The sequence below is a fragment of the Oncorhynchus tshawytscha genome, linkage group LG26 (genome assembly GCF_018296145.1).
Source record: "Oncorhynchus tshawytscha isolate Ot180627B linkage group LG26, Otsh_v2.0, whole genome shotgun sequence".
Classification (NCBI taxonomy): Eukaryota; Metazoa; Chordata; class Actinopteri; order Salmoniformes; family Salmonidae; genus Oncorhynchus; species Oncorhynchus tshawytscha.
In genome coordinates this window covers 11,788,310-11,801,490 of record NC_056454.1, presented here as the reverse complement: position 1 = coordinate 11,801,490, position 13,181 = coordinate 11,788,310, and the positions used below count along the sequence as shown (strand labels likewise).

General features: G+C 42.6%; 1 protein-coding gene across 4 annotated transcripts in view; it reads left to right on the top strand.

Moving 5' to 3' along the window:
- The window catches only part of LOC112225165 (pre-mRNA-processing factor 40 homolog A), a 31,589-nt gene extending 21,341 nt beyond the window's left edge, over positions 1-10,248 (top strand). For 2 of the 4 annotated variants that reach the window (XM_024388848.1, XM_024388845.1), the window contains 15 exons: positions 621-685; positions 796-960; positions 2,063-2,171; positions 2,391-2,541; positions 2,943-3,076; positions 3,471-3,585; positions 3,789-3,901; positions 4,144-4,260; positions 4,437-4,574; positions 4,905-5,000; positions 6,138-6,236; positions 6,501-6,597; positions 6,712-6,773; positions 6,881-7,042; positions 9,488-10,248. In XM_024388848.1, coding sequence (XP_024244616.1) covers positions 621-685; positions 796-960; positions 2,063-2,171; positions 2,391-2,541; positions 2,943-3,076; positions 3,471-3,585; positions 3,789-3,901; positions 4,144-4,260; positions 4,437-4,574; positions 4,905-5,000; positions 6,138-6,236; positions 6,501-6,597; positions 6,712-6,773; positions 6,881-7,042; positions 9,488-9,577 — 1,713 coding nt within the window. In that variant the 3' untranslated portion in view covers positions 9,578-10,248. The remainder of the gene's footprint in view (positions 1-620; positions 686-795; positions 961-2,062; positions 2,172-2,390; positions 2,542-2,942; positions 3,077-3,470; positions 3,586-3,788; positions 3,902-4,143; positions 4,261-4,436; positions 4,575-4,904; positions 5,001-6,137; positions 6,237-6,500; positions 6,598-6,711; positions 6,774-6,880; positions 7,043-9,487) is intronic. The other 2 variants (XM_024388847.1, XM_024388846.1) reach the window with 2 other exon arrangements.
- Positions 10,249-13,181: the final 2,933 nt, after the last annotated feature.

Genomic DNA, 13,181 nt, shown 5'->3' with positions numbered 1-13,181 from the left:
TATAATTTAACCTGTTGTCTATTCCATTTGCACAACAGCATGTGAAATGTATTGTCAATCAGTGTTGTTTCCTAAGTGGACAGTTTGATTTCACAGAAGTGTGATTGACTTGGAGTTACATTATGTTGTTTAAGTGTTCCCTTTATTTTTTTGAGCAGTGTATATTTGAGTATCTGGTTTTTAAACACAGCCCAAAACAAGTACTTTTTATTTGAATGGTTATTTGTAAAAACCAAATACACTGACTGACTCAAGTATATATACATGTATTTGAAAATACTGTCATACTTACAAGTATATTTAACTAGTTGTACAATGATGAAATGCCTACATTGAAAGACTACCTGTCTTTTTAAATAAAATATATTTTAATACTTCCTTTGAATATATTTTAAAATACTTGAGATATTTGAAACAGTATTTGAACCCAGGTCTGGTACATGAGTGCATAAATTGAATACATAGGCTACTCCCAGCACAATGTATTGTTTGCTGTTGATGGTGACATAAGCTGCCCTCATACACAGCTTTGCTACATATGAGCTGTAATGCAGATTGTACAGCTGAGGTGATTTGAGTGTCAACTCTTAACGCTCAATATCCTCTTCTTAAAATTTCAGGGTGTTTCATCCAATGCGTCTTGGGAACAAGCCATGAAAATGATCATCAATGACCCACGCTACAGGTACCCACCCACCTTTGCATTTCTAATTATGCTTATGTCGTACATGAATATTCAATTACTTTTCTAACCAACTGTTTGACATGTGTTTTTTTCTTCCCTCCACAATGAAGTGCCCTGCCCAAATTAAGCGAGAAAAAGCAGGCCTTCAATGCTTACAAGGTGCAGACAGAGAAAGAGGAGAAGGAGGAGGCCAGACTCAAATACAAGGAGTCCAAGGAAACGTATCAGAGATTTTTGGAGAATCACGAGAAAATGACATCTACCACCAGATACAAGTAAGTGCCTTTCTTGGCGTAGTCAAGGTGTCCCAAATGCCACCCTATTCCTTAATAATATAGTGCACTAGGGCCAGTAAGAATAGGCTGCTGTTTAAGCCTCAGTCTTTATACGTCTTCGTTTCTGTCACTGATATGTGGTTCCTGGAGTTGCCAATATGTGGCACTATTGAGATAATCAATGACACCACGCAGACGTGATCCAAGTGAGTTACTGGCTCATGTGTGACCGGAGCACCGACAATATGCCCCCACTTAATCATCGACCTCTCTATGGTCTAGTATTTGTGGTTAGTCCATATTCCATATCTAGCCATACCAGATGTATTGTTTGCGGATGAGTATACACTAATAGTACACATCCTGAATAAATCACAAGCAGATTGGTTTATGAACTTCCCCCAACCCTAAAATGAAATGTTGCTTTATCAGAGAGATTTTAGGATTTTGACTTCCCCTGCATTTGAATCCACCACATTCATTACCATGCAGTCTCCCTGTCTCTGTGTGTGTGTCCCTCTTTGTCTGGGTGTGAACTGTAAAAGTCACTGACATGGCTCAAGGGAAAGTGATCGGCTGGTGACCTTGACAACCAGCCAGTTTGGAGGCCACTGTTGTCGTGGCGACTCCATGTTTGTGTGCTGGGCTGGCCTAGAATGAACAGCTGTGAGGGGGGGTGTGTGACATCAAGGTTGTCTGATTTTTATTGTTTTAGAACACACTCATCCTAGAAATACTACTTCTCCGCTGGCCTCACTGCTAGTATGGAGATCATGTACTTGATTTGGTTTACTTACGTCATGAGGTATTTTAAACACGTTTCTTCTCATGTTAAAGTTGAAAGTGAACTAGTCTTTCTTGGACCATGTGCAATCGCAGCAGTGCTTTGAGCCAGGCAAGATCAGAAGTGATGATTATAGCTTGTGTAATGCTGCCCCCTTGTGGAATGGTCATTTGGATTCCAGATTATAAAAAAACAAGTGTTTTTCTCATTTTTTCCCCAACCTATTCCCTCCTGATTCTGGGAACTTTGGGATTTTCACAACCATGTTTGTCATGCATGTCATCTTTGTTCATGACTGTGATTGTGTGTGTGAACCAGGAAAGCAGAGCAGATGTTTGCAGAGCTGGACGTGTGGAGCACCGTCCCAGAGAGAGACCGACTGGAGATCTATGAAGATGTCCTATTCTACCTGGCCAAGAAGGAGAAGGTCTGTGTTACTGGCTGCCTCTCAAACGGCATCCTGTTCCCTATATAGTCCACTACCAGGACCTTTGCTGTCTGAAGAACATAGTAATACTATAAGGATATTATGTAGCGTTGCAAAATTGCAGTAACTGAAATTTGACAACCCTACCATTCTGTCAGTGTGTGGACCTCCGCCTAACTAACGTCTGTTCCATCCTTGTCGTGTGTGTGTGTGGTACAGGAGCAAGCCAAGCAGCTGAGGAAGAGGAACTGGGAGGCGCTGAAGAACATCCTGGACAACATGGCCAACGTGACCTACCGCACCACCTGGTCCGAGGCCCAGCAGTACCTGCTGGACAACCCCACCTTCGCAGAGGACGAGGAGCTCCAGAGTACGCAGCACGCTGTCATTCATACTGGGTTGCGTCCCAAATGGCACCCTATTCCCTACATGGGGCACTACTTCTGAGCTGCCCTCTATAGGGCTCTGGTCAAAAGTAGTGCTCTGTGTGGGGAATAGGGTGCGATTTGGGATACATCCTTACTCCGAGCTCTGCGTTCATATAACTAGAGCAGCACCGTTACATCTCCGTCATTAAGCTTGAATGTGTGAACGACTGAACAGGCTGAGTAGCTGCGGTCGCTGGCTGACTGCCCTGTCCAGTCAGGTGATGTGGTTTGCACCGGTGTAGCTGTGTGGGTAAAAGAGTGACTCCGTTTGACGTGAGTGCTCTGTTGACGCTCTTCTGGCTGTCTTTTCTCTCTCTCTCCTCTATCTCCATGTTTGGCTCAGACATGGACAAGGAGGATGCTCTGATCTGTTTCGAGGAGCACATCCGCGCGCTGGAAAAGGAGGAGGAGGACGAGAAGCAGAAGACTTTGCTGAGGGAGAGGAGGAGACAGCGCAAGAACAGAGAGTCCTTCCAGGTGAGAAAGACGGGCGTCCTACCCCACCATCTAGCATTTTGGAAACATTGTGTAGACCGTAGACAATCCTGATACAAAATGGCAAGTGCAAACCGAGCCCTTTAGTGTCACCGTCTCTGAGTTGGGAGATATATAAAAAACACATTTCCAGGTCACACATGCGCCTAAATTACACACGTGTGTGTAATATGACAAATTACTCCCACCCCCCCAAAAATGTAATGCATAATAATACTAACCCAGACTGGACAGTCAGGGGTTTGACTGTAACAATGTACTGGAAAAGTACAGGAATATAGGAGAGAATGTTTTGTGTGTAAATCCCTCTTGGGGACAAGTGACATTGGTCATTTCAGTTGATTTGCTGAGCTCAGCTGTGTTGTTTCCCCCCCAGAAATTCCTGGACGAGCTCCATGACCACGGTCAACTCCACTCCATGTCTGCCTGGATGGAGATGTACCCCACCGTCAGCTCAGACATCCGCTTCGCCAACATGCTGGGCCAGCCAGGTAACGGCCTCGCTCTCTGCATGCGCACAGACACACTCCGTCATGCACTCGCACCCACAGACTGACGACACTCACTCACACGTTCAAAGCCACTGCGTTAATAATGTCAAATCGTCCTTCTGCTGCTCTGGTTCTTTTAACTCTCTGGTGTTGTCATAACCATGTGTTGTCGGAGCTTGTCTTGAATAACATGTGCATGTTAGTTTATGGTGTCTATTCTGCAGGCTCCACTCCCCTCGATCTGTTCAAGTTCTATGTGGAAGACCTGAAGGCTCGCTACCACGACGAGAAGAGGATCATTAAGGATATCCTGAAGGTGGGAGATGTTATTTACTGCCACCTAGGGGTCGAGACTCAAATGGCACCCTATTCCCTGCCCTGCGTTTGAACTATATTTTGCGTTTTTCCCTGTTTAGTGTACTACTTTTGAGTACCTAGAGTAGGGTGCCATTTGGGATGCATTTAAATCTACTTTACAGTGTCTCTTGTCTGGTAACCACTTTTGATTCATGTGCATTTCATGAACTTACTTTCTTGTCACTTTGTTTCCTCCCGTAGGACAAAAACTTCCTGGTGGAGGTCAACACTAGCTTTGAAGACTTTGGCTCTGTGATCAGCTCAGACAAGAGAGCCATGACGCTGGACGCAGGCAACATCAAGCTGGCCTTCAACAGTGTAAGAGTGCTGCCATTTAGACCCGGCTTGTGTCCCAAATAACACCCTAGATAGTGCAATACTTTGGACCAGACACATATGAGCCCTGGTCAAAAAGTAATTCACCAAATAGGGTGCCATTTGGGATGCTGATCATTTCACTGACCCCGCTGTGCCCTCCCTCTCGCCTTCTGTAGTTGCTGGAGAAGGCAGAGGCTCGGGAGAGGGAGCGGGAGAAGGAGGAGGCCAGGAAGATGAAGAGGAAAGAGGCTACCTTTAAGAGCATGTTGAAGCAGGCCACCCCGGCCCTGGAACCAGAGGCCACCTGGGAGGGGGTATGAAATTATATTACCCTTAAACCACAGGGGTCAAACTCATTCCATGGAGGGCAGTTTTTGCTCCTCCCTTGCACTTGATTGATTGTATTAAGGTCACTAGTTAGTATAGAATGCCTCTCGCCTGGTTGTTTAGGTCTTAATTGAAAGGAAAAGCCAAAAACCTGCAGACACTAGGCCCTCCATGGAATGAGTTTGACACCGCTGCCTTACACACACACATATTGGTGTTAGGGGCTACTGTCTGGCACCTGATTTGATAATCATGCAAATAGTCGAAAGCGAACCATTTTATTTTCTGACTTCCTATGGTCTCTTTGGATGTCGTAGGTCCGAGAAAGGTTCCTCAAAGAATCTGCGTTCGAAGACGTGACTCTGGAGTCTGAGAGGAAAAGGATATTCAAAGACTTCATGCATGTCTTGGAGGTAAGATTAATTTAACTGTTATTAACCTTTCTAGGGCAGGCGTTCCGCTAGCGGAACCCCTCGACAACATTCCGCTGAAAAGGCAGCGCGCGAAATTCAAAAATATTTTTTGAAATATATAACTTTCACACAAGTCCAATACAGCAAATTAAAGATAAATACAATTGTTATTCACAGAATTAAAGATAGACTTCTCCTTAATGTAACCGCTGTGTCAGATTTTTTGAAAATTTATGGAAAAAGCATAATCTGAGAACGGCGCTCAGAGCCCAATCCAGCCAGAGAAATATCTGCCATTTTGGAGAAATAACACAAATATTCACTTACTTTTGATGATCTTCTTCAAAAGGCACTCCCAGGAATCCCAGTTCGACAATAAATGACTGATTTGTTCCATAAAGTCCATTTATGTCCAAATAGCCACTTGTTGTTAGCGTGTTCAGCCCAGTAATCCATCTTCATGAGGCGTGAGCACTTCGTCTAGACAAAAACTCAAAGTTCCGTTACAGGTCGTAGAAACAAGTCAACCGATGTATTGAATCAATCTTTAGTATGTTTTTAACATAAAACATCAATAAAGTTCCAAGCGGAGAATCCCTATGTCTGAAGAAAAGCACTGGAATGAGAGCCAACTCTCTCGTGATCGCGTGTCATGAGACCAAGGCTCTCTGCCAGACCACTGACTCAGGTCTCATGAGAGCCCCTCCTTTATAGTAGAATCCTCATTCAAGTTTCTAAAGACAGTTGACATCTAGTGGAAGCCGTAGGAAGTGCAACTTGACTCCATAGACACTGTATTCGGTAGGTCAAGCTTTGAAAAACTACAAACCTCAGATTTCCCACTTCCTGGTTGGATTTTTCTCAGGTTTTCACCTGCCATATGAGTTCTGTTATACTCAGACATCATTCAAACAGTTTTAGAAACTTCAGTGTTTTCTATGCATTTATTAGCATCTGGGACTGAGTAGGAGGCAGTTTACTCTGGGCACGCTATTCATCCAAAAGTGAAAATGCTGCCCCCTATCCCAAAAAGGTTTTTAAACTCTGTGGGGGGAAAAGTATCCAAGAATGTGGATACATGTGTAATCATCAGGACATACTATACACCAACCTGACTGCTGTTTCTTCTCCTCACAGCACGAGTGCCAGCATCATCACTCCAAGACCAAGAAACATTCCAAGAAGTCCAAGAAGCACCACCGGAAGCGCTCCCGCTCCCGGTCTCGATCGCGATCGGTCAGTATGCCCCGTCACCGCACAGGCCAAGCCCCCTCTATGGCCCAATTCCAAATCAACACATATACCCACCCTATACACTTGTGGAGACATTTTGTTTTGTGACCAAATTTTTATTTATTTAGTAATTTCTTAATGGGGGGGGTTACAGGTACAATATACAAATTCATATAATTACATATTCAGTTTCCGAGGCCAGTATTTGTATCAGCATGGCACCTGACCAGACAAACCTCCCTCCTACTCACACCCTTCTCTCTGCAGGGCTCGGAGTCTGATGGTGAAGACGATTATCACAACAAGAAGAAGAAGCGCTCACAGTCCAAGTCCCCGTCCGAGCGTTCCTCCAGCGGTGAATCTGGTCAGTGGTTTTCACGTTGACAATACTTTTACGTTTAGGCATTTTCTCAACACATTTACATGGAAGAAATGTGTGGCGGCCATTTTCTGACATCCCTGTCCATTTGGTCAACAGAGAGAAGTTATAAGAAGTCCAAGAAGCACAAGAAGAAGGGAAAGAAGAGGCGTCACAAGTCGGTAGGTTCTCAGGACTGGACTGTATTTTTGGAGGAATGATTGGGCCACTTGGGGAAAGGATGTGGAGTGCAATGGCTGACCATGTGCTGGGTATTGTGACCTTTCAGCAGTCTCCTGAATCTGAAGGGGAACGAAAAGATAAAGGAAGAGAGAGGGACAGCAAGCGTGAGAAGGACCAGGAGAAGGAGAAAGAGAGCGACAAGTCCCGGGGGAAGAGTCGCTCTGACTCCAAGCAGAAGTCTCCTAAAAGGAAACCTACCAAGGAGGAGGTGAGTCGTCCCATTCCGGTCACTGAAGCCAGCCTGGGCTTTTAAAGCTTAAAAAAAAAAAAATACACCATTCCAGTAAACACCACTTGTACTGCTATTGAAGCGTTTTGGCTCATCCTGGGTGCAGAGGTCATATTTTGTACTATCCTCCTAGTGCATCCCAAATGTCACACGAGTCAATATGTAGACTCCCCTACATATATGTATTTGGACAGTGAAGCTAAGATGCAATGTTTTATGAGGCGATAGTACAGAATGTCACTTTTTATTTGAGGGTATTTTCCATTTAGAAATGTAAAGTACTTTATGTATCTAGTCACCCCCACCACCATTTGAAGGTGTCAAGTATATTTACTATTGTATTAACCCTTGGCTTACAATGGTCACGCCCCTCCGGAAATCACATTAACATAATACAAAAATCTGTGTTTAAAATAGAAATGTTTTTTTGTTGTTGTCACAATTGCCGATATCGCCCTTCCACATCTGTGGTGAACGGTGTTTGTCAGACCAAGAGACATCCCAAAAATCTATTGTCTCACGAAAACATCTGTGGTGTCCAAATGGTTTACACACTGGCATTGGCATTTACCCTTTACCCCTTACCCCTAGGACACCAACAAGACTCGTCTGAAAGGTACCGTTTTTAAAAAAATGATGGAAGTATATAATAGCTAAATGATCCTTTGTATGACCATCTTAAAACAATTCCATGTTAGTTTAGAACCGCCTACCTCTCCCACGGGTTATATAGGGCTCAGACTCTATATAGGTTAAAGTAGTCAAAAATGGTACTATTTGGTCCCATATTCCTAGCACCCAAGGACTACATCAAGCTTGTGACTGAACTATTGGATGCATTTGCAGTTTGTTTTGGATTATGTTGTGCCCAATAGAAATGAATGGTAAATGTGGTGGTCACTTTTATTGTAAATAAATGTTTCTGAACACTTCTACATGATTATGGATAGTCATGAATGAATCGTGAATAATGAGCGAGAAAGTTGGAGGCATGTATATTGTCCCCCCTCTCTTTCCATAAGCATGAAAAGGGGAATGTAAGAAGCACATGTAGCCTATTGAAATGATAGGCTACATGTCATATTAAACAAGAGATAAAAACTCTAAATTATGTCAGGAGCCAGACAGGGAGCCTTAGAAGGAACGATAATTAATCATTTAGGCTATTATTTTAAGGTTATAGCCTACAAAGAAATCCATTGAAGCATTTGCAAGTGCGGCACAATAGGCTGGTAAGAACCTAAAAACGCACAGCATTTAAACAACATTTTGTTGTATTAAATCATTAGTGTATAAATTGTGCATATATAGGCTGTGACTTAGAATACTTTGAATTCATTTTTTCGAAAACAAGTTTGGCCAGTCAAAATTGGAGCAGGCGAACGCCAACGCTCCTGCATTTTGGGAATCTCGCTCGGTGTTCCATTCAAATTGGGCACGCTCTGCTCCTCGCTTCGCTCCACTCACATATGCTGGTGTGCCACGGTACATATTCTTAACAATAAACAGGCTCATTGTATTCAGAGGGTATGACACCATGTCATCATGGGTATGTCATCATGTAGCTCTACATCAAACATAGTGATCATAAACTGTATATGACATGATTTTTATGATGTAGAAATGTGAAGTGCAGATTTGGACTCACAGGTGTTCCGCTTTCTTGTCTGACATCAAAGCGGTATTTATTATAATCCTCAACGTCTCATCTGTCAAAATACATAGTCCTCGTAATTTACAGCAATTCTCTCACTTAGACATTTGCTAAAGTTAGCCAATAACTGGGAGGGACGGAGGCCACTTTCTGTCGCGCGCGGTGTTGAAGTTCAGAACGGCTGTCAGTGAAAACCCATACAGAGCTGTGAAGCGCAGAGCCAGAGCTCTGACATTTATTTTTTATGTAACCAGGTAGGCCAGTTGAGAACAAGTTCTCATTTACAACTGCGACCTGGCCAAGATAAAGCGAAGCAGTGCGACAAAAACAACAAAACAGAGTTAAACGTACAGTCAATAACACAATAGAAAAATCTTTGTACAGGAGTAGGAAGGTAACGCAATAAATAGGCCAGAGGTGAAATAATTTAGCATTAACACTGGAGTGATAGATGTGCAAGTAGAGATACTGGGGTGCAAAAAGAGCAAGAGGATAAATAACAATTTGGGGATGAGGTAGCTGGGTGTGCTATTTACAGATATAGCGTGTTACTGTACAGCCACTATGTTCCAATTAGTGCCCATATCTGGTATTTTCAACCCGTATACAGGTGTGAAGGTCTACTACACTTCAAGTGAATTTCTCCAAAGACATATGACACCTTAAGGGGGACTAGATGCTTAGTGCTTTAATTTCTAAACAGATAAATGTGACATTCCATCGCCTCATAAGTATTGTTGGAAAATGTGGGTTTTGATGTCTTTCTGTAGGGTGGCTGGGACACATCAGGCAGCGAGCTGAGTGAAGGAGAGCTGGAGAAGAGGAGGAGGACTCTACTAGAACAGCTGGATGCTCCTTAATGTTCCGTTTCTCCCTATGCTCTTTCTTCACTTCATCCAACATGCATTCCCCCTAGTGCTTCCTTTTCAGCGTAATGCCACACATGCTTGGACAGGTGCTGCAAAATTCTGGTAAATTTCCCCAAAATCCCGGGTTTTCAGGAATTCCCATTTGAGAGATTCTCCTAATTCCTGGGAAGTTCACCAGAATTTCGCAACCCTACTTTGACTGTATGTAAACTATGGGAATGAATCCGCTGCACAAGAATACTGGGTACATATTTTCTTTGTTTCCTTACATAATGGGAAGTGGTCACAGGCTGAGTTGACTACTTTATCAGAGTAAGGTCTACTGTGTTGAAATGTTGCCTTTGATAATATCCTTTCTCTTTGTAATTTGTAGTCATTCGTAGAAGTTTTTCTTTGCTACTAGTTTGATATCTAAATGGATTAAAAGCACATCTTAACATTGCTCTTCACGGTGACTGTGCCCTGCAGTTCGCAGTACATTTTCTTAGTTTGAGTCCCAAATGCCACCCTATTCCCATTATAATGCACTACTTTTGACCAGGGACCATGGTCAAAAGTAGTGCACTATATAGGGAAGTAGTTATTCACTGTTTGTCCCAAAGTCTGTTTGAAGAATCCATGTTCTGTACATTTGATTAAAAAAACAAACAGGTGAAACGAGACATTTTAAAATTAATCTTTGGTCTAGGATTGGTTGGAGGAATTAAAAGTCCTTGTGACCTGATCTATAAATGTAATAAAATAGTTGACATGGATTAGCCTTCCTGTACAATTACCGAGTCACACACATAGGTCCCCCTACAAATAGTGTTATTATTTCCTTAGATCATCCTTTTATGCGGACCTCTTCTCAGAACTCATTCAATAGGCTTATTAGTATCTGTGACATGCTAGGCAGGCTGTAAGTAATGAGTGCTATTGTAGGAGGGAGGCCCAAGAACATGGTGCAGAAGAAATCAAGACTGAGTTCCAACAACATAAGCAGAGCTGGCCAGAGACTGACAAATGGAGAGCCTTGGTTGCTGCCCTGTGTGCCAGTCGGCACAACAGAGATGAGTGTGTAATGATTGCAACTGTAATTACATAGGATGAGATGGATTCTGTATCAGTAGACATGCTGTCTGCTTAAACGAATATTAACGTTGAAGTAAAGATGCGCACAGTGTAGACAGTTTATTTGATCATATCCATTGAACTCAATCTAACAAGTATTTTGTAATAAGCACATATTGCCTAAAAAAAACATGAAGTTAATAACATGCCAATATTATCCAGTCTTATGAAGCTGATGAGTGGTTAAGTTCACAGGAAATCTAGAGATGAGTGGTTTGTTGCGCATGCTATAATGTGGACATTTACAGTCCCAAGACCACAGGAAGCTTCTCTGAATGTCAATGGGTTACCTATAGAGCGCTACTTTTGTCCAGTTCCTATTGTGCTCTGGCCAAAAGAAGTGCACTATATAGGGAATAGGGTGCCATTAGCGACACATACACTGATCTAATAACTCTTTACTGTCGGGCAAGTGTGACACCAGGGCATCCTGTTTCACACACTAGATCATTATGTTCAAGAGAAGCCACATCTGTTTGTCTTAAATTAAAAATACAAAATGGACCAAAAGATACGTTAAAATAAGAAATTGTATATGACATGGTGTTTTAAACAATATGTACAATATTAACCTTATATGGTAATGAGTAGATTAAGAAGTATAAAACAATGCATACATTTATCAAAATATCTGTACATTTCAAAAACGTCTGTTCTGACATGTTTTTAACATACTTAAACACTATCAAAAACAACTGCCGCTCATTGTCCAAGTGGGTCACATGAGCGATACTGAATGGGAACAGTTTTCAGTGGTTAAATACTATACATTAAAGTTATAATAGTGAGTTGACAGTTTCCTAGAGATTCATTAGCCGATAGCAGTTTTCAGAGTAAAAAAATCTTGGAATCCAGTTTTCATGACAAGCTCCTCAAGTAGCCTAAAGTGCCTTACTTGCAGCCACTACACTTCACTGGAAGTATATCTGCCGAGAAGTGTTTGTTTCAGCACCTTTCCTATTCGCTCTGAGTCAATTGTGTCTCTCGCTCTGGTCTAGTTTGGCTGTGATCACACAATCGTATGACCAAACAACGACCTGGACCAGAGCTATTGTGGCTCCAGGGCCCCCACCAACAGCATTGCATGTGAATGGCACTTGAGGTCTACATGAGGAGAATATATAGTTCTATCTATTCACGGCTTGGTCCACTAACCATGTTAACACTGATAAATGAGATGTTAATACCGTCATAACCGTAATATGGAGGCCAGCTATATACAATTCACATTAGCCTGGTCTCATCTTGAGAAAGCCACACCTCTCTGAGCTATATTGTCTTTGATATGATTTCTCTGTGGTCATACATTGGTGTACATATGTCTACCTCATACTCGCTTAAGTACTTTCTTTGAACATATTTGTTTTGGATCACTGCTTTATAATATACTAAAGTAAGACATGTACACTACACAACCAAAAGTATGTGGACACCTGCTTGTCAAACATCTCATTCCAAAATCATGTACATTAATATGGAGTTGGTCCCCCTTTTGCTGCTAAAACAGCCTCCACTCTTCTGGGAAGGCTTTCCACGAGATGTTGGAACATTGCTGGGGGGACTTGCTTCCATTCAGCCACGAGTATTAGTGAGGTCATGGAATCATCACTCCAGAGAACACGTTTCAACTGCTCCAGAGTCCAATGACGGCAAGCTTTATACCAGTCCAGCCGACACTTGGCATTGCGCATGGTGATCTTAGGGTTGTGTGCAGCTGCTCGGCCATGGTAACCCATTTCATGAAGCTCCCGACAAAGTTATTGCGCTGACGTTGCTTCCAGAGGCAGTTTGGAACTCTAGTGAGTGTTGCAACTGAGGACAGACAATTTTCATTTAACCAGGCAAGTCGGTTAAGAACAAATTCTTATTTACATTAACTTGCCTTTAGGACTCGGCAGTTCCGTTCTTCGAGCTTGCGTGGTCTACCACTTCGCGGCTAAGCTGTTGTTGCTCCTAGACGTTTTCAATTCACAGTAACAGCACCTACAGTCGACCAGGGCATACATTTGACGAACTGACTCGATGGAAACGGGGCATCCTATGACGGTGCCACGTTAAGTCACTGAGCTCTACAGTAAGGCCATTCCACTGTCAATGTTTGTCTATGGAGATTGCATGGCGGTGTGCTTGATTTTATATACCTGTCAGTAACGGGTGTGGCTGAAACAGACAAATCCACATACTTTTGTATATATAGTGTATGTCCCCTTTAAAAAGTACATTAGCCCTTTAGTAACAATGGAAAAGCTAATGCGTTCTTTAAAGTGCCACTCGAGCACATTGTGTAATTTCTAAGAGTGATGGCAGTAGCACCAGGAATGTAGTAAGATACTAGCTATGAAATACCATATTCATCCCCTGTGGCGGAATACCTTTCGACAGCTAAGGGAACCGCGACCCGTTACATTCTACACTTCTTTCAGGAATCCCTGCTACAGACGTCTGTGTCCAGTTTTACATATCAAAGGAAAATACAATTAAA